This window comes from Hermetia illucens, chromosome 7, assembly GCF_905115235.1.
Source record: "Hermetia illucens chromosome 7, iHerIll2.2.curated.20191125, whole genome shotgun sequence".
In the NCBI taxonomy this organism is placed as follows: Eukaryota; Metazoa; Arthropoda; class Insecta; order Diptera; family Stratiomyidae; genus Hermetia; species Hermetia illucens.
Window position 1 is genome coordinate 3,266,435 of NC_051855.1, and position 21,928 is coordinate 3,288,362.

At 40.3% G+C, this 21,928-nt stretch overlaps 1 protein-coding gene across 5 annotated transcripts in view; it reads right to left on the reverse strand.

Annotated features, from left to right (window-relative positions):
* Positions 1-21,928, reverse strand: part of LOC119660774 (calcium/calmodulin-dependent protein kinase type 1) — a 396,728-nt gene that overhangs the window by 139,433 nt on the left and 235,367 nt on the right. For 4 of the 5 annotated variants that reach the window (XM_038069548.1, XM_038069544.1, XM_038069545.1 and 1 more), the window contains one exon: positions 10,667-10,714. The exons of the other annotated variant lie outside the window; for it this stretch is intronic. In XM_038069548.1, the coding sequence (XP_037925476.1) occupies positions 10,667-10,714 (48 nt within the window). The remainder of the gene's footprint in view (positions 1-10,666; positions 10,715-21,928) is intronic. 5 annotated transcript variants of the gene reach the window in all.

The following is a 21,928-nucleotide window of genomic DNA, read 5'->3' on the forward strand; positions in this document are numbered from 1 at the left end:
GTTATCAGAACGGAAACCATTTAATTAAAACTTGCCTCCGCAACCAATAATAAACCATAATCAGTCGACAAATGAAATTGAAGGGATCGACAGACCGAACATCCATGTCCAACTAGATAACGACTTCATTCTATGAAACATTTTGAAGAGTAGCATTTAAGATACAAAAATCTCATCGAGTCAGTTCAATATTTGCGGTCCGAACATCGAGGTTGATAAAATAGTTCGGGGGTACAGCTGTCTCTAGTAACGCTACAATTAATAACAATTCGGGAAACCGAAAGCTGGACGCTTCAAGTGTGAAAGGTTTTGTGTATTTCTTTTATAAAGATATTTGAATGTGAATTTGTCCCATTAGCACGTAGCGCGTAATATATGCATATATTATGTGAAAATATCCAAGTGATATCGATATTCAAAGTCTTGAATTTGCAAAGAAGGAACAGTTTTGACCAATTATAACTTTGTTAGTAATAGTGCGATTTCCACCAAGCTTGGTAGTATCATGCTCTAAAGTATAGCTTATATTGCTGCGTGGTACTAGGATGAACTTCAGGGAAGTTTTCCAGCCAATTACTAAAAACTATAGTTATATACTATTATTAATTTTTTTTTAACAGATATCGGTGTGTAGGATATTTTGAAGCCTAGGCACCACATAATGACAGTTGGGTAGTTTCTGAGAATGTGTCCGTTAATGAATGATACTTTCAATCCCCCGCACTCCCAACAACAACAAATGTCAAAACTAAGACCGGCTTTGGAAAGACTGACTATATGACTATATTTGGTGAAATCAAATTTACACCCCACTTTTGCATGCATGGGAGCCCCTCCAATTTGACTGGGGTACTAACTGTCAGCTAAGTCGACTGGTATCCAACATCTAGTCATGACAGAAGTCTCCATGCCATCAGCCAGATTTGAACCGCGACCTGCGACAGCCCAGCGTTCTAACCATTAAGCTATCCGGATACGGACGTTGCATATACCTTATATTCAATTCGATGTGGTACTAACATTTTATGTCTTATGGAGTAGTAGCTGAATGCGAAAAAGGCACTTTTGATATACTATAACTTTATTAACAATAGTAGGATTTCCACCAAATTTTCGAGCACGATGATATTAGAACCTACATATATTACTATAAACTTTGCAGATTTAGTGTGAACTTAAGGGAGATTCGCAGTTATTTTTGAAAATATAAAAATATACCATTATAAACTTTACTTGAGCAGATATCGTAACGTAAGGTATTTTGAGTCCTACCATATTTTTTCAGATTGAGATTTCAGATTTTTTCAGAAGGAAAAAGGCGGTCCCCGATTGCTCAAATTATCGTCCAACAAATTTGGCGGCGCGTTCCTAACAATTCGTGATATCGTTGAAATTATTATAAACCCAGACAGTTGCTCGTGACTTCTCATCAATCTTGTAATGGTTTCTGCTACACAGGATTTTCAATATCCAGCACTCTAAATACTTCTCTTAGAATGTTCCACAGCGGTCGCTCTTTGTGATCGATACATCACCGAATACCTCAAATCCGAAATCTACTGCAATGTACCTTTTCTATTGTTCCGAATGCTGGTTGGCCACCTAAGAAAATTGGACCCCGCCTCGCGGTGAACGAGATGAAGATGATGCATTGGATTAGTGATACAACTCGCTACCATTATATCAGAAATGAGGCTATACATGATCGATGGATCCCACAAGGCGTTGCACTCATCGTGGAATAGTTGCGAGAGGGGTGGGTCTTCGATGCATGGGTCATATAATCTTCATTGATCATAACTCGCTGTTTAGGATCGGTGTAAAAATTTGAATCGACGGAACACGACGAAAGGCTGCCCAAAACAGCGATGGCTTGATTCGCTAGATGGTGATTTGGAAACTTCTCGCCTCTACCCTAACGAACCTTATGACCTAGAGAGATGGCGAATTCAACCGAAACGAAGAAACCTACGTACTAATGAGGGGAGATACTTGTAAAGCAGGAAGAGTAACCAACCTTCAGCTCCTTCCCAACAAATCTAATAGTCAATATACTCACTTAGGGTCTTTTGTTTGCTTACTACATCAATTTTTATAGAGAAAAAATACCTCCGTCGTCTACTACCATAATTACATATATCTTTTAATCTTCAAAAACAGATAATTACAGTGATTTTATATACATGAGAAAATTGAAAAAGACCTTATACCCGATTACTTTTCTGTTCTTTGATCATGGAGCACGTGGCAAAAGAACAAAATATAGGTTCCTACATCTAGGTTGCTTAGCAACGTTCTAATAGAGTAGAATTCGCCTATCCGCAAAGTTTTCAGTTAAATCCAACTTTGAAAAAAATTAGTCCAGCAGTGTCCAGTGTGGGTTTGTTAGATATTGTGAAATGAAAGGTTATTTCCAAGCGAAAATATGGCTAGAATAGAAGGTTAGTATTAGTTTCATATTCGATCAATGGGTTAGTAAAAAATGCGAACAGTTTAGGGAAAATGCAAACATCAAGGATAATGAATAATGCTTTTGGACCACCAATTGAAGAGTCCGAAACAGCTTAGTGGTTAGAGCACTAGACTGTCGTAGCCTAGTCTTCGGTTCAAATCCCACTGTTGGCAGAGAAATTTGTATCGTGAGTGAGGAAGTATGCAGGCATGCCCAAAAAGTAGCTCCCAAGCAATTTGGGATACATCTGACGAAAAACCAGAAGCTTCCATCAGAGTAAAATTCAATTTTAGGTATATATGCCTTTCTTTTCTTATCTAGGGTCGAAAATCACAACCGATAAAAGCTACGATGATGAAATCCGCGCACGGTTGCTGGCAGTCAACAGAGCCTATTTCAGCTTACAAAAACTGTTCCGCTCGAAACGTCTCACCATAGGGTCAAAACTCTTACTGTACAAGACAATGATCTTCCCAGTCCTCATGCATTCCTCGGAACTTTGGGTTCTTAGCAAGAAAAATTGCGAACTCATGGCCGCGTTCGAGAGAAGAATCTTCCGAAGAATTTTTGGCCCCCTACATGAGGATGGACGATTCCGTAGTCTACATAATGACGAAATCTATGAGCGATATCATGACCGTCAAGTTGTGGATAAAATCCGGCTCAATAGGTTATGGTGGGCGGGTCACTTAATCCATATGGATGAGGATGATCCAGCCCGGAAAATCTATAAGGGCAGTATCTATGGTAGGAAAAGAAGACGAGGCAGACCCTGCCTAAGATGGAGCGATGGCGTCGGTCAGGACGCCAGACATGTTTTAGGGATATCGAATTGGTGGACCTCGGCGCGAAACCAGGATGTCTGGCAGGCCTAGACCGGATATCGGTTGTTGCGCTGTTGATGATGTTGCCTTTCTTTGTACAATAGCAATGCGCACAATAAGGTAAGAGAAGTAAAGACATCAACCAAGGTCAATTTTTTTTTGTAATAGACTAGACGGTGCGGTGGTTGAAAAAAGACTGCGCTAACGCCCTATGCTCCACAAAGACGTGAACAAGTAACATGTAACATGTAGCACATCAACGTTTGTAACTAATTGACGACCAGAGGTCCTAGACATGACTTCTGAGGATATTCTTGCAAGTCGACGACTTAGAAACTGGAGATCGCCGGATGAGCCTTCTCTGCTGAATCATAAAGTAATTTGATTTGACGCTAAGAGAATTTCTGGATAGTAAGAACTTCGAGGAGACCATAACTTATCTAGAGGTATATGAGGAACGAATTAGAAATTGAAATAATAGTGGAAATAACAATGAAAGGCTCAAATAGCTTTGCAATAGGCGCATATAAGATTTGCAGTGATGTGTAACAATGCAATGAAAGTCCTGGGGGTTTAACGTGAGTACCTGCCGTGAAGGCTTAACCCACGGTCGTTTTCGGACACGGATTGATTTTGGGACCACAATCAGAGCCCCGCCATGCAAGTACAGCGGTCCTGGTTTATACTGAGTGCAGGCTCAGCATTCATACCAGTGGATGCGGGGCCTATCTAATACCTCTGCCACAACTAAGGAGTACGGCACCCGAGTTGTACAGCGCAACTCCACGATCGAGCTCCGAGGAGCTCTGCCCGCGATGTAGGCATAACCACAACCACCACGAAACTCCCATTAGGGGGCCAACCGCAAATAACCGGGCCGAGAACACATCCTCCAGGAATTCTCCTGGAGCATATGCTCTCAGAGGGCCATCCCGGTTCCCATGGTTGTAATAATGCAATGAGAGAAGCAAAGCAAATGATTTCAGGCAATCATATGAGAATATTGGAGAAACGACAGAACCATTGGGATTGGGCAAAATGTTTGCCAAATATAGAGCAACATCCTTTGTCTGTCTGAAAAGAGAATATGTGACTTTTACTAAAGATAAAGTGGAGAGAGTGTTTTTACTCCTTCACACTCATTCCCGGAGTATTATCTCCTAATGAAAGCACTAAGCTTTATTCTCAAAGCAGGCAAAAAGGTTTTTCGCCCTAAATCTGTCAGACCAATTAGTTTGACGACAATAATATTTGAACTCAAAAAACACAAAAACAATCGTTCCATTTGCTTTCTGGACACCGTCAATATAGCACATGCGGTAATACAGAATGTCTCCATTATTAAACCGGTTAAGTATAACCTCGATAAGCAAGATGATACAGACTAAGTAGAGCTACCAACAGATGTCAAATATAGAGGTATTAACACAATCCGAATTTCTCCAAATGATTTAGGTAGTTTCACCGCCCTTGGTATACAAGCCATCGCCGCTAGTAATAGGCTAGCTTTTGGAAGAGTTGACTTTGCTCAGCGATCAGGGCTATGCTGGCGAAGTAGTGCTCGTATGTAATATGAGGCCACCTTTTGTGATAAGATCTTAAGATTAACTTCGTTTAGTGTCCATTCATCATGCCTGTAAATATCACCCGATAGGACCGTTCCCTAAGCCGAGCGAAGCCCGATATTCTTTTCAAGCAGTACCCCGCAATAATGATGCTGGCCATGCGCTCTTTTCAGCCTATCCCCACGAGTCCCATGGCTTTGACGGGATATTGCGGATCATATTGCAAGGCAAATGCAGACAGTAGTTCAGTGGTTAAAATAGTTAGAGTAGGCTGTATTCGGCTCAGGTTTGTTTCACAATCCGGTAACCACGTACGTATCGCCTTCGTCTCGAAAGTTTAGAGAGGAAGTCACATGAAAGACCTCAAAGTTATAAGTCGTATCTCTTTTGTTGTGAAAGTGGACGCGTCGCAGTTTTGCAAATTAGAGAGATATTAGTTGAATCGTCACCAAGAGGTCTCAGCATGCATATCTGAAAGGAAGTTCCACCAAGACAAAACCTTGAAAAACTGAATATGCTCGGCTTGTAAAATTAGGTCTTGACCATTTTGGTTCCGGACCATACTAAAAAGGTTATCAGGTAGCAAAGCAAGGGCCAGAAATGCTGTTTTTTAGATCAGATAAGTAAGGAACTCCAAACATCTGGGTTTTCCGCCGAGATCCACCAATTCGATATCTCTAGGAGCTGTTCGTCCTGGTCTACGCCATCACTCCATCTGAAGCAGGTTCTTCCGCACCTTTTTCTTCTACCATAAATACTCCCTTTATAGACTTTTCGCACTGAAACATCCTTATACATATGGATTAAATTCAGCGCAACCTACTGAGCCTGATTTAACCCACAGCCATAGCTTACGGAATCCTCCATCTTCATGAAGGGGACCAAAAATTACTCGAAGGATTCCTCTCTCGAACGCGGCTAAGAATTCGCAATTTTTCTTGCAAAGAAACCAAGTCTCCGAGGAATACATTAGGAGTGGCATTGTAGGAGATCATTGTCTTGTACGGTGAGAGGTTTGACCCTGAGACGTTTCGAGCGGAATGATTTTTGCAATCTGAAATACACTTGGTTTGTTGGCTGCCAACAACCGTGAACGGCTTTCGTTCTTTCGTTTTTAGTTCATTCGTCTTTGTTGCTGATATTGCCAGAATGTGTTTCAGATATTGTCTTCATTAATATGCAGTCCAAGATCTCACACTGCCTGCTTCATCTAGATGAAGGTAAATTGTAAATCTCGTTTGGGTGAACTTGGAGAAGGTGGTGCCTCTCACATTTACATTAGCATAATGGATCACAGTCTCCAGAGCCAGGTTACGATGCATCGTGGGACTGTAATTCCATCGGCTCCTGGCGTTTTTTAAGGCAATGAATTGCATTTATCGATCGTCTTTAGTTGGCGGGACCTCAAACTCACCGATATTCTGATTATTGAGCAGCTCATCAAAGTGCTCAACCAACCGCTCGAATATGACCATACGATCGGAAACCAGGTTGCGCTTTTTATATCGGTAGGATACTCCGCGCTTGATGCAGTTGCTTCCTATACTTCCCGCGATAACAGGCCTATTGGTTTCGCCAAGCTTCCAAAATGATTACAAACCTTTCGACCATCTAATTTTTCGATAGCTTAGGATGAAGGGCTTGAAAGGCAGCAATGATGGTAAATGAAGTAATGATTTGATACGCTAGATAGTGAATTAAGAACTCCTAGACTCTCTCCCGAATCAAGCTTGAAATTAAACAAGTCGGCCAACCGGAAATTACATAAGGCTGTCATACGGTAGATCGCGGTTCAAATCTCACACGTGGCAGTGGTATTTGTATCGTGATTTGACGCGGATACCAGTCGACTCAGCTGTGAATGAGTACCTAGGTGCTCAGAGGTGGCGGCGAGGAAGATGGGGCGGCAACCCTATCGACCAAACACACACACAACCAAGTGGCCGAGGAGGACCTCCATAATAGTGGCACCGGGAGACGCTGTAATCACTTTGGTTTGCCGGCCGTGATTCAGTAGGCGAATGCTCCAAAGGCCTAATCAGGGCGATCAGACCCGAGTCTGCACGGGGACTCATCTGAAGTGGCAAATTGGTCACGAAACCTTACCAGGGGTATACTGGTACCATGGGAACCGGGAAAGCCCCTGGACTCACATACTTCGGGTGAACTCCTGTTGTATGTGAGGACAGCTCGGTTATTTGCGATTGGCCCCCCTAGTGGGAGTTTCATGGTAGCTGTGGTTATGCTCAAGCGAGAAGAGACCTTCGAGCCTCGACGTGGTGTTGCGTATCAACACGGGTGCCGTACTCCATAGTTCGGTAGAGATTTAGGTAATTCTTGCATCCACCAGTATGAATGCTAAACCATGCACTTGATATAGACTGGTACCGTTGTTGCTTGTCTCAGCGGGGCTCTGATTGTGGTTACAAAATCAATCCGTGTCTAAAGAGGACCGTAGGATTAAGTCTCACGACAGGTGCCTACGTAAAACACCATGGGCTTTACTGTGAATGAGTACCTGAGTCAAAATCAGGGTAATAATCTCGGGCGAGCGCAATGCTGACCACATTGCCTCCTACAGTGTACTGTAGTGTACCGTTAGGTTCTTGAATGAAGTGCTCTAACACACTTCAAGGCCGTGATCCAATATGGATTGTTGCGCCAACGATTATTATTATTATTATCACATAAGTACATTTGAGTAGGCATTTGTCCCATTTGAACTCGTAATGTTAATTTGCACAAAGTGCCTATTGTAACTTTATTAGTAATAGTGCAATATCCACCAAAGTTGGACGTATCATGTTCTATAGTACAACCTATATTACTGACAAACTTGATGATTCTAGGATACTCTTAAAGAGGATTATGAGTCATTTTTTGAAAAAATATACTTATAACAAATATGGTAATATAGTGAGTATGAGTAGTTTCTGAGAATGGGTCCTTGAAATAACTGACTCCTTTCGGACCACCGCACTCCTCCTTTTGCAACGAATGTCAAAACTAATAACCACTTAGCAAAATACTAATCAAGGTCTTTCATTTGAAACCACACGATTATACTCAACGGAATAAAATTGCATTTCCCTTTTACATGTCAATCAGTCAACGTGAAAATATGTCACTCTCTGCATGTAATGGGATTAACAGTTCCAACCTTTCTACCAAATTTCGTATCAATAACCGTTTCTGAAATATAACGTATGACAGACAGACAGACAGTAAACCGATTTTAATAAGGTTTTTTTACACGAAATCGTAAAGTCACTCCCAAAATTTCTTGGGAATGAGGACATGTGTCGCTGAACCACCAAGTGTAGTCGTATAAACAAACTCAGACGCAAAGAAGTGGACTTTTGACGGAAAATGGAGAGAATCTGGCAAGCCTGGTGAGTGGGCGCAGCACACTTTTCAGTTAGGGGCGGTTTTTATATTTAATTAACAGCAAGGCTGGCAAACTGCCAGGACTGCCCTTATATATTTCTGATACAAGAGTAATGAGTTCGGTTTAACAAACTCTATGGTATTGGATCAGTTGGCTAGGAGCTTCTCCGATGAGAGATCCTCAAGACCGAGAGCCTGTGTCCTGATGTCAAAATTGTTAGAGGCAATCATGCTGAGACAATTCTATTCTCAGAAACTAGGTCATCTTATAATACCACGTTTATGGCAATAGGAGAAACGTTATAGTTGCCTCTGTTTACTTACCCTATGGTTCTTTGTGTGATCCGCCGGCACGAAAACTAGGGAATCTGGTAATGTATGCAGGACTAAGTGACTTTAAAGCCTTAATAGGTGGTGATACGAACGGTCAAAATATTCGTTGTGAGAATAGCAAACAGAATCCTAAAGGAGACAGGCCATTAGTTTATCACTTCGGCTTGTCCGATGATTCCGAACGTAGTGTGAAGACGAGTAGACTACAAGACAAGGACGGAAAACGGATAAGACAAAGTTCAGCCGTCTTCTTGGCAACAAAGTACAATACCCTAGGCAACTAAGGAATCGTTTGGCGGTAGCAAATTAATTGGAAATCGAGAAGCGCTCACTTTTAGAGTGCTTTGAACAGGCTCGTCCTGTTACCTGAGGCAAACACAGTAAAACTGCAAAAACTCAGAAAGTCAACTAGATGAGCTGTGATCCGTGGCTGCAAAAGCAATAAGAGTGAAGGCTCTTTAAACTTCGGAAGCTCAGAGTGTGAATATAAGAGATTCGAAAGACATTCGAAGCGAAACTTCTTTAAAACATACTGTGAGGAACTGGTAGGTAAAAGATAAATTTTGAGGTTATGCAGAGTCCTTAAAGCAGATGGGTCGGTCAAGTTTGGCTCTCTAAGGAAACCGGATGAAACTTTCACGAACTCTAAGGTTGAGTCTGTACCCGCTTCTTTTGGAAGCATGCCATCCGGGAGAATAGGTGAAAGAAGTGGGAGGGAGACAATGCGCTATTTTTGCAAACCATTCAACACGTATTGCAATGAGAATTGGAATACCGTGGTGAATATCAGTGTTTATCAAATCTGCTATAATGTTCTTTGAACACTTCAAAGCACCTAGCATAAATGGCATCTATGTAGTGCTGCTAACGGAGGATATAGAGCACTTGGAGTGACTTCCAAGAAAGATTTCTCTAGCATGACTTGGTCTGGACCACAGTATATCTAATAGGTAGTACTCACACTAAATGGACCGGACTTGCGAATGTATTGAAAAAGCTTATCTGGTCACATCATAGGCCCTCAACATCTAACAATATCTACATGTGGTTGAGTGCCTGTGATGTGTACGGCTAAACTTTTCCAATACATTGGCATGTCTATTTAGTGTGGATACTATTTATTTGATGTACTGTGGTCTGGACTACGTAGGTATAATTAGAAAATTAAGATAGTCTTCATATCTAAGCCTTAGGAAGAAAGAGACAGAGTTGCAACATCATTTCCGCCGAAGTGTTTGGAGAAAGTGGTTTAAAAGATTCAAAAGATAGAGGAATCAACTCTGAAAGGCAAATATGCGATTGGGGTGTCCGTGGACATTGAAGTGCCCTTTGACAGTGCGTTTTCCAAAAACTTTGTGATGCGGCTGGAGAACTTACTGAAGTGAATCTATGCTATGTTAACGCAGAGATCGATGGTCTTAATTGGGTGCTGATCGCTACCTCATAACAGAAGCAATGCAAGCACGCCCTACGCACGCTTCTAAGATAATCTGTGGAAAAATGCAGAAAGGCCTTTAAATTGTTATTGACCGGAAGCCCAATTTTTTCAAAAGTGACCATAGTATATGTTCAAATGAAGCAACGTTACTTCAGAAAATAAATAAATGTGCAAATATAAAATGACTAGGAAATACAAAATGGCTCTTTGGTTTTCTCCTGTTCGCTAACAGGTCCAAACCTACTTGGATCTGGTTCGCAGCTTCTCTCGGTACCAGGCTTGGTCTGAGTAGAATTGAGACGCTCTGAAATCACTTTTCTCCAGGCAAATAGCCTCCAATATTTGGCTGTTTGCCTATTACTTTAATTGAACTCATAAGAAATTTCTCAATCAGTTCAAAATTGCACATTGAAAATTGAGGAAGCTTTTTATTAGTTCTGGTATACTTTCTTTGTTTTTTCCGTCAAATCAGAAAGTATATCATCATCAACGTTCTTAGTCTTCGATGTTTATATATATTTATAACACTTTATATAATTTTACTTCACCTTCTCTTTTTCAAGAGAGATACTACTGAATCAGTGGCGATAGGAATCTGTGCAACTTTTCTTTTCTTTTTTAATTTTTTTGTTTTGCTTTTCTGTAAGTTCGTAGGGAAAAAACTCACCGCTGTCCACCTGTTTGCCCATCACCATCATTTTGATTAGCACTGAACCTAGAGAAAGAGAAGAGAAGAAGAAAAATAAATAGAAATAAAAGAAAAAACTATATATAGAGAGAGAGACAGAGAGAAGGATAAAGAGAAACAGAGAAGGAAAAACAGAGGCAGATTTAGAGAGAAATAGAGACAGAAGAGCATAAGGAATGATTTTACATAATAGCAAGATAGTTAATAACAGGATGGTAGGAGAAAATTAGAAACAGATAGTGTATATTATGAAATCTAGTTATATGACTATTTATACAAAATTACTGTTAACATAGAAATTGATTTATTTTTTCCTTTTGAAAGCAGTTAAAAGACTGAGGGAACTGGACAAAACGAATAACGAATAGGATAGAATTATTCTAAACATTTTTTTGGTGAGAAAGTACACTATACATGTTATATAGTTTTATCTTTCCTCTAAGATGCTTTACCCGGTTTTGTAGCTGTTGTTAGTAAAACAAGCACTCTTTGTGTATCATCGAAGAGTTTCTTTTTCCAAAAAAGGGAAATGTAGGACAGATTCAGATTTTTATATAAATTTTCAATACTAAATTGGTCTTTAATGGAAATCAGTAGGAACAAAAAATTAAAAGAAAGGCAAAATGGAAAACATAAATATAAATATTTTCATTCGAAACTAGTGAATGCATACACAAAAACATTAAGTTTGCTAGTCTAAAAATATTTACAGAAGCATCAAAAAACAACATTTAGTTAAATGCTCTAGCTTTTATCTTAATTTAGGAGTCAAAAAGACATATTTTTATGCTTTGTAAACGCATTGATATTATTTTTGGACCTACCTATTGAAAATTGGGTTTTCAGCATTCCGTTTTATACTACCTGGTTTTTTTTATCATGTTTGTGTTTCATCTTAAACAATAATGAACGAAACGCAGAGAATAGTTAAGTGAAGTCAAACTATCCGCAAACCTTCTTAAAGGTATGAAAAAAAAAACAAAATAAACACATGTTCAATATGCCTGAAATACTTCAAAACAATATAACACATTAACAGGTAATAAAATTAGGAAAAATTGGTAAATTAAAAAAACTGTTACATTATGGTATTCTGGGAACAATGTTTTAATAAATCTTTTTTAGAATTCAAACTAAAACTTTCAATAAAGATTTGCTTTGAATTCTTAAATTAAAATCGATTCTAATCAAGATTTTAATTTTATATTATTTACTAAACTTTATTCATTTTAGCTTCTGGAAAAAATTTAAAAACTTTTAAAAATCAGTTTTATAAGTTGTCAAACTACAACAAAAATTGTCCATTCAGATTTTTACTATTTTTGTTTTGTTTCCAGCAAAACCTTATTAAAATCGGTTTACTGTCTGTCTGGTTGTCCTTCTGTCACACGCATTTCCTCAGAAACCCTACTGTGGGAACTGTGAATCCCCTTGCATGCAGTGAGTAACGTCGTTCTACGCAGGGATTTGAGGGGGGCGGGGTCCCATACATGCAAAAAGGGGCGTATATTTTCTTCAGCGAATATAGACATGGGGGGTATTAAAGGAAAGGTCACGATTAGCAGTTTTCGAAGCAGATATTTGTTTTGACAGTGGTTGAAAATAGGAAGAGTGCGGGGTCAATTACTTCAAGGACTCATTCTCAAAAAAATAAAAATCTGAAAAAAAAAAATCATGGCGGTCCGTGCATATGGTATCTAGGCCTCAAACTACTCTCCGTTGCGATATCATCTCAAATAAAATTGATAATTGTATGCTGTTATATTTTGAAAATTTACTGCGAACCCTCCTTAATTTCACCCTAAATCTGTAAAATTTTGCAAGAAAATAGACTTTAATAGGAGGCATCATATTGGAAATTGTAGTTTGGTGGAAATCCTACAATTATTAACAAAGTTAAAGCAATCCTTACTTGTTCTTTTCGCGCCCAATTAACTCTCCACGCGAGAAAATGTCAGTATCACATTAGATTGAATATCAAGTGGAAACATCGTGCAGCAAAATATTTTAACATGAAAATTCAACAAAACCTTTTTAAAATCGATTCAATGTCGGCCTGTTTGTCTGTCACACCCCATTTACTCGAAAACAGCTGAACCGATTATCACAATTAGGTGAGAAGCTAAGCTTACATACAGCAAGCGGCGCTATTTTGTGTTGAGTTTTAAGGGGGCTCTCCATACATGCGAAAGAGGGTGTACAGAATATAGTCATGTGGGTTACCAAATAATGATTGGTTCTCTCCGAAAATGATCTTATTTCTGATATTGGGTGCAACATAGGGGAGATAGGGCTCAAAATATGTGCCCCAAAAAGTGAAAGAGTTCTCGTTCTCAGAATATCTCCAATCGAAAAATCCGAAAAAGATCACAGTGATGCATCTATATGAAATCTAGGCCTCAAAATACACCCCGTTCCGATATCTACACAAAGAAAGTTAATAATAGGACATAATTCTAAGTTTGAACGCAATCTAACCATTATTAACAAAGTTATAGAAGGTCAAAGTTTTGCATTTCAGGCAATTTATTGCACACGTCTTAGACGTATGTAACGTCAACATGAAGTGAACTTATATGAACGGTGTTGTCTAGGGGGACATTTTTTCCGTTTTTGACTGTTTTTAGTTATTTTTATACCAGTATCAATTACTTAAGGCAGATATGTGCACGTATATGGTAATAAAGCCTGCGGGTGGTAACCAATATAATAGACATGAGTATACGTTGGTGGTAGCGGTTTATAATTTACGCACATACATATGTGTATGCTTTTGTGCACGGAGTAAAGCGGAAAAGCGTGAAAATGCGTTAGATCAATTTTGATGCGAACATATATATATATATATATGCTTCCACACGCGGTAGTTATGTCTTTGATATGTGTGTACCTTGGAGTTTGACATGTCTTGTATTCTTAGCTGTGTATGAAATCGTGCATAGAGAGTTTCTTACATTAGAGGAACACAAAACTTTTATACCCGCAGCGCCTAGCTTCCGGTATCCTGATTTGTTTTTCTTCTGTTACACAGTCGGCCTTACCAACGTTGATATAGAAAAATCACAGACCTCAAAACTAACACTGGGATACGGTTTCTGATGCCTTCAAAATAGTATTCCCGTTCTGAAGAGAACCGTAGTATTGGCCGTTCTTAAATGTTCGTAACGAAAATGTTATTATCGAGTAAATTAATGCTTTAGTGTCCTTTTTTGCTTGGTTAAGTACATATGTACATAAACAATAATGAACACATGTACTTTTAATGAAGGAAGAAGGACTTACCCCTCCATTATGGATGTAATGAACATCTAAGTTGGCTGCATTACTATGACTTGACTATGACAAGAAAAATGTCAATCGCGTTTTTTTCCAAACAACTTTTTTCGAGCGATTTGAAAAATCCAAAAATCCTTCGAGTTTTTATACAAAATATGAGGGGATATACTTCTAAAAACTTATATACATAGAAATCCATGTGTTTTACAAGGGTAGCTTACCTAAGGAAATGGTCGATTTTTCAACCCTTTTTGAAAATGGTGCATAAGGTGTCTTAAAAAAATGTTTCCTTCATTTTTATAGGTATATCCCCTAGGAAAGTGTCTAAGAAACATAATCCATCCATATTTGACTTGATTTTCAAGGTTTTGTGTAAAACAAAGCCTTACTAAAATCGCTTCAATGCCCCCCCTTCTATCTGTCGGTCATACCAGACTTACTCCGAAACAGCTGCAGCTATCATCACAAAATTTGGTGAGAATATGTGGTCTGTGAACCGTTTACACGACCAACGAGCTCCATCATTTTGTACTGGCTTCAAGTTTTAAGTGCGGAAGGGGGAAGCGTAGAATATGGTAATATGGGGTATCAAATAAAAGAGTAAGTAAGTTAGTAACTTCCGAAAATGGCTTCATTTCTGATATTGTATGGAACGCGGGGGTGTGAGAACTCAAAATGTGTGCCCCAAAAAGTGAAGCAGGTCTCTTCCTCAGAGCCTACTCAGCCGAACCATTCGAGAACCATCACAATGATGCATCTATACAAAATCTAGATCTACCACTTCTTGATAACGGCTCAAATAAAGTTAATAATAGCATGTTACTGTATTTTAGAAATTAACCCAAAAATCCACCTTAAGTTCATTCTAGAAGTGCGAAACGTAGCAATCCAATTATTAATAACAAAGTTGTAGAAGGTCAAAATTCTAAGTTCCAACAAAAATCTTTGTACTTCAAAACATGTGGGCTGTCCTCATCATATAAACTGAACTCGCATCACACGGCAGCGGCACTAATTTGAGTAGTAATTCGCTTTGCTCGTCGGTAGATGGCGGGCTCAGTTGTATTTTGTAGCAACATGGTAATGACATGACAGCACCAACATGGCAACGCCTTTCAACAGCTGATATGCTCAACAAAGTAACGTCACTATATGGGTCGGCAAGGATATAAATTCGACGCCATCCGACTCTTTTATACACTCTTTCTCTCGACCTTCTCGGTGTTTGTTGAATAAATGGGTAGAACCTTAAAAACATACTTTTTCATGTTTCTACATTGGTGACCCCGACGACTAGAGTTAAAATAAAAAGTGCAGTGATCTTAAATTTCCATACGTTTAATCGACACCAAGCGCGAGTTTCAAAATGGCTACCGAATCCAAATCGCCAGAGACGCCGAAAACATCCCTTCAGAGTGATTTCCGGCCGCCGATAGCTAATCGACCAGCAGGCGTATTCGTGGAAGCGGCACGCATACAAAAATTTCCGTCATTTTATCGACCCGACCCGGCATTTTGGTTTGAGCAGGTAGAGGCTGCGTTCCACACTAATCACATCACGTCGGACGAAACAAGATTTAAGTACGTGATACAATTTACCGAGCCGGAAATCCTTCCGCATGTGATCTCGATAGCACGCAATCCTCCGGCAACAAATAAGTACGAAGCCGTGAAGGAGAGCATATTGGCAGCATTTGCAAAGTCCGCCGAATCCAAGCTGCGACGACTTTTCCAAGGGAAGAATTTGGAAGGAAAGAGACCATCGCATTACCTGCAGGACTTGCGAAACACTGGCGGAGAGCAGGTAACTGACGTCATGCTAAAATTATTGCTACTTGAGCAATTGCCCGAAAATATTCGAATGGTGTTAGCAATTTCTAACGAGGCAGACGTCGATAAATTGGCGAAAATGGCGGATTTAATGATCGAGATGCAACAACTGCCTTGCATTTCCACCGTTCAGAAGGCGGAAAATGATGTCTTGGAGCAAATATTGAGCCGAATTGACTGACTGGAAATCACGACACGCAACCGGTCCCGATCCAAACAACGGAGCACCAGAAGGCAAAGATCAGGTTCACGGAATCGAGGGTTTTGCTTCTTTCATCAACGGTTTGGGAAACAAGCGCGTAATTGCCGACCGAAATAATTCCGCGACTTCGGAAAACTAAATTCGTCGTCCCGAATTTCGGCGGTCGAGAACGACCCCTCTCACAGTAAACCCAGCCGATTATTAGTACTCGATCGGAAAAGCGGCATGCATTTACTGGTGGATACCGGCGCTGATATTTCAGTTTTGCCTAAAGACAAAAATCAGAACACGCCAATGCAATTTCAGCTTTATGCCGCCAACAATACGCCGATCAAAACATATGGACATTGCATCATAACGCTCGACCTCGGCTTACGACGACCGTTTACCTGGAGGTTCGTTTTAGCGGATGTTCGTCAACCAATAATCGGTGTCGATTTGCTGCACCATTATGGCTTATTAGTGGACCTACGCAGGAGGAAGATAATCGACGAAAAGACCAACTTATCCTGCATCGCAAAGCTCACCGACACCATAACTTGTGGTATGACAACACTGAAGTCTAGCGAAAGTTATCATGACATTCTGAGAGATTTTGTCGACATCACAATTCCATCTGACGGAGCGAAGGTGATGGCTCATGATATCTACCACCATATCCTGACTAAAGGACCGCCTGTTTTTGGCCCACTCAGACGATTAACGCCCGAAAAACTGCGCGAAGCAAAGGCCGAATTTGACTACATGCTACAACAGGGAGTTTGCCAACCATCGAGTAGCCCATGGGCGAGCCCGTTACCCTTGGTACGGAAGAAAAACGGACAATGGAGACCATGTGGAGATTATCGGCGTTTGAACGCTATCACCGTCCCGGATAAGTACCCCATCGCTCACATTAGTGACTTTGCGCACAAACTGAGTGGATGCAAGGTATTTTCCACGATTGAACTGACGAGAGCATACCACCAGATTCCTGTAGCACCCGAGGACATTCCCAAAACAGCTGTCATTACTCCTTTTGGGCTTTTTGAGTTCCGAGTAATGACGTTCGGTCTACGTAATGCCGCACAATCTTTCCAGCGGTACATTGATCATGCACTCCGCGGATTGGACTTTTGCTATGCATACATCGATGACATTCTTATCGCTTCTAAATCGAACGAGGAGCATCGGAAGCACTTATTGACGATATTTAATCGACTCCGTGAATACGGATTATCCATCAATGTCGATAAATGCAGCTTTGGAACATCTTCTGCCGAATATTTAGGATATTTGGTGAGCGAAAATGGCATCAAGCCCCTTCCAGGACGAGTGGAAACCATTTTGAATTTCAGAAAACCGTCAACAATTGCCGATTTGCGACGATTTCTAGGAGCTGTTAATTTCTATAGAAAATCGTTGCAGAATGCAGCCGAAATTCAAGCACCTCTTCACGAGTATCTCATTGGTGCAAGGAAACGGGATAAACGCAAAATCGAATGGAATCCACGAGCAGATGTCTCATTTGAAAAGTGCAAACAGCAAATTGCCAACGCTGCGTTACTACGACATCCCACTGAGAATGCACCATTGGCCATCAAATCAGACGCATCGGACACGGCTATGGGAGCAATTCTCGAACAGTGGAACAACGATGTTTGGGAACCGCTCGGTTTTTTTTTCGAAGAAGTTCTCCGATACACAACGTAGGTACAGCACTTACGATCGAGAACTCCAAGCAATCTACAGTGCAGTCAAGTTTTTTCGCTACATGGTCGAAGGTCATCCGTTATTAATCAAAACCGATCATAAGCCGATAACGTTTGCCTTCCAACAGAAAGCCGATAAAGCTAGTCCACGGCAATTAAGGCAAATGGACTATATCGGCCAATTCTCGACCAATATCATATACGTCACTGGCGAGGAAAACGTTACAGCAGACGCCTTGTCCCGAATTAGTGCTGTTACATTGCCGGTTGCCATAACGCCCGAAGAATTAGCTACAGCGCAACGAAACGATGAGGAACTCCAACATCTACTGCGTTCTGAAACGACCTTGGATTTGAAAAAGTTGCGAGTTGACGAGAAGGATACAATGTTGTACTGCGACGTGTCAACTTCCCAAATACGGCCGTATATCCCAATACTTCTCAGGAGGAGAATATTTGACACCGACTATCTCATCCAAGCGGACGCGTCACGAAGAAGCTGATTTGCCGAAAATATGTCTGGCCTAGTATGTCCAAGGATATTCTCGAGTGGGCACGAACATGTCTAGCGTGTCAACGAAGTAAGATTGGACGACATGCAAAACCATCGCATGGCCAAATCGATATGCCGGACACGAGATTCAGTCACGTACATATCGATATTGTCGGACCGCTAACGCAATCATAAGGTCACTCGTATGTATTGACTATGATCGATAAATTTACGAGATGGCCTGATCAATTACGGCAGATGTTATCGCAGACGCATTCTACACCAACTGGATTTCACGATTTGGAGCACCTACTATATTAACATCGGACCAAGGATCCCAGTTCGAATCCTTGATCTTTCAGTCGCTGACACACTTAGTGGGTTGCAAAAAGATTCGAACCACTGCATACCATCCTGCTTCTAACGGATTGATTGAGCGATGGCACCGATGGATGAAAGCAGCTATTATGTGCCACAACAACCGTGAATGGGTCGAAGTGTTGCCAACGGTTTTGCTCGGTCTTCGTACAAGCGTTAAGGAGGATATTGGCGCAACCGCTGCTGAGCTAGTCTATGGGACAACGATTCGCATTCCTGGAGAGTTCTTTCTTGACGAGGAAATGCCTCCCGATCCGAAATTTTTCGTTGAGAAATTTCGTCACCATATGACGCAAGTTCGTGCAACGCCAATCTCTCAACATGATAGAAGGAAGGTGTTCGTCCACAAGGATCTTTCTACATGCTCACACGTGTTCGTGCGGATTGATCGAGTGAAGAAGCCGCTAGAGCATCCGTACGAAGGACCATATAAGGTGTTAGAAAGACTTTCCGACAACGTTTTTAAAATGGAAATTCAGGGCAAAGCAACAAATATCAGCGTCGAGCGACTAAAACCTGTCTATTTCGAAGTAACATCTGATCCAACGGAAGCAGCCCAACGACCAATAAGTTTGGCTCCCAAAACGTATGTAGGACCAAGAGCAAAACCAGCGAATGAGAGGCGAGTAATATTCGATACGTAGTTTTCCAGCCGTTAACCGTAAAAACTACTCAGGAGGGAGCAGTGTAGCGACATGGTAATGACATGACAGCACCAATATGGCAACGCCTCTCAACAGCTGATATGCTCAACAAAGTAATGTCACTATATGGATCGGCAAGGATATAAATTCGATGCCATCCGACTCTTTTACACTCTTTCTCTCGACCTTCTCGGTGTTTGTTGAATAAATGGGTAGAACCTTAAAAACATACTTTTTCATGTTTCTACACGACAGCGATCGCCACGACATCTAAGAGCGAGGGAAGTCATGCCAATCCATACAAGGGATTATTTCAGACAGAAGACACATGGACTGTTGCGACGACTACCGTCCTGCATTTCCACTCCTCCACAGCGTACGAAGCCGTCGGCGAATAAAGATGTCCAAATCAAACGCCGGTGTTTTAATTTGATGGGAATCAAAGTAACAATATATTATATTAACTTAAACGAATCTAGGTGCAAACTAGGCGCTTTCGAGCAATAATGTCGGGTTTTGAATTAAACAAAAATGGAGTAAAATGCCACCTGTAGCGGGTTTCGGTCACGCTGCTCCTTAGCCGCGATGAGATGGCCTCCACCCTGCGATCGAAACCAAGCAGCCACGAAAATTTTTTGTGGGTGGTGTTTCATCCAGATGGTATAGTACAGATATAGTATAGTAACAGCAATATTCAATTTTTGTGCTTCTATATGTACATATGTATGCTTCGGTGCATGCAATAAAGTAGAAATTTTCACTTACGTGCTATCTATTCAGATAGGTATATGCGCATATATATGTACAATGTTTGTTTAGGATGAGCATAATATTTATATAATTTTTATGTCTTCATCTGAATGTTTGTAAATATATGAAGGAATATTTTGAATTTGTAGCAATCTTCGAAAAGAAAAACGTGCATAGAAAGTTCCTCACATAAGGTGAACACAAGATCTTTATACCTGAAGCGTCCAACTTCCCGCATTCTGACTTGTTACTTATTTGTATATCAGCATCAAATATTCGTATATGTCTCTATATACTAATGACGCTACGGGTGGTGCACAAGTTAAATATATGGATACATGTACATATGTGTACGATAGCACCAGGGGTATTCAATTCAATTTGTGCGAAGGGTACGTGTATATATACATATTTTATATTAGTTTGTTTAAATCAATCGAAAAACAAGAAGCAATAAACTCAATAATCAAGCAACCTACATCTTAAGCAAGTAAAATTGACTCTGTGGTGCAAATTCTCCCACGAATATTACCATTGCTAAATAGTTTGTCATAATATATTCATTGCCTACAAATCCTTCACTTCCATATAATATTTATCTTTTAACGTTGCACTTTTTAGCACATAGTTGACAAATGTGTTCACAATTTTTAACTATTTTGTCATATTAGTATTTATTTCTGGTTCGTGTACATTATTTATTCGGGGATAGGGCAAATACTGTCATTTGTCCGGATAGCTGAGTGGTTAGAGCACAAGACTGTCGTACGGAAGATCGCGGTTCAAATCTCACTGGTGACAGTGGGATTTGTATCATGATTTGAGGTCGGATACCAGTCAACTCAGTTGTGATTGAGTACCTGAGCCAAATCAGCATAATAATCTCGACCGAGCGCAATGCTGACCACATTGCCTCCTACAGTGTACGGTTACGGTCTTGAATGAAGTGTTCTAACACACTTCAAGGTCCTGATCCAATATGGATGTCTCTTTGTTGTTATTGCTTGTCTCCTCCATTTTCAATCAAATTGTAATTTAGTTTCATTATCCTCACACGTAATGCTGTACAAGTGATAAGCTCACAGCAGCGAAATGGACACAAACATCCGTGACGGCTGAGACTCGAACCCAGAGCAATGAGATAGAGGGGCTGACACTCCACCCACTGAACCATCGCGCCGAACTGTGTCAGTGTATACAACATGATAATTAAATGCAGCTTAGACGGGAGGTTATCTCAATAATTCTCTTCCCACTACCATGTGATCTCACGAAGTCCACCCACCCAACATCCAATATCCACCAAACTAATCCTCAGTGATTTGAGTATTTGATAATCTTATAAGGATTAGTTCATAATTAGTAATTAATGCATTTAGTAAACGGTTTTCAGCTGAAAATGTTTTAAAGAAATTTTCCAATAGTTTACAGGCAGAAAGAAGACGTTCGGCTTATGTAGGCATAGGATCCCAATATAGGATACTCCAGACTATTGGCTTCATTATGTTGCTGATATTTCCGGAATGCAGTAAATCCAAATTTGACGCTATAAAATTAGTATTATTAGTAGTATTATTAGTAAAACTAATAGTAACAGAATTCATATCAAACTTGATACTATTATATGTTTTCTTATGACTTCAATTTACAATTGAGTAAAAAGCAAAAACAAAAAAATGCAAATAAAAATCCTATATGGTTCCCATCAATATCCCATATGGCCCCCATCAAAATACTACAAATCGCAGCAAGTCCTTAAGCCGATCGCGCACCTTACGCACCAAGCCAATCCGCACACAGGTAGATGATTTCAACAGTTGGTAATGTAATGGAATAATTTGTGGTGTAGGGTGTGTGTTTCCGGTTGGTAACGAGTGTATAGAAATTGGTCATTCTTTCATGAAAAGTAAGTAGTAGGTTTGATGTACTATAAGTTTGTTGATTCTAATACGATTACTGCGAAACCTACCAGTATCA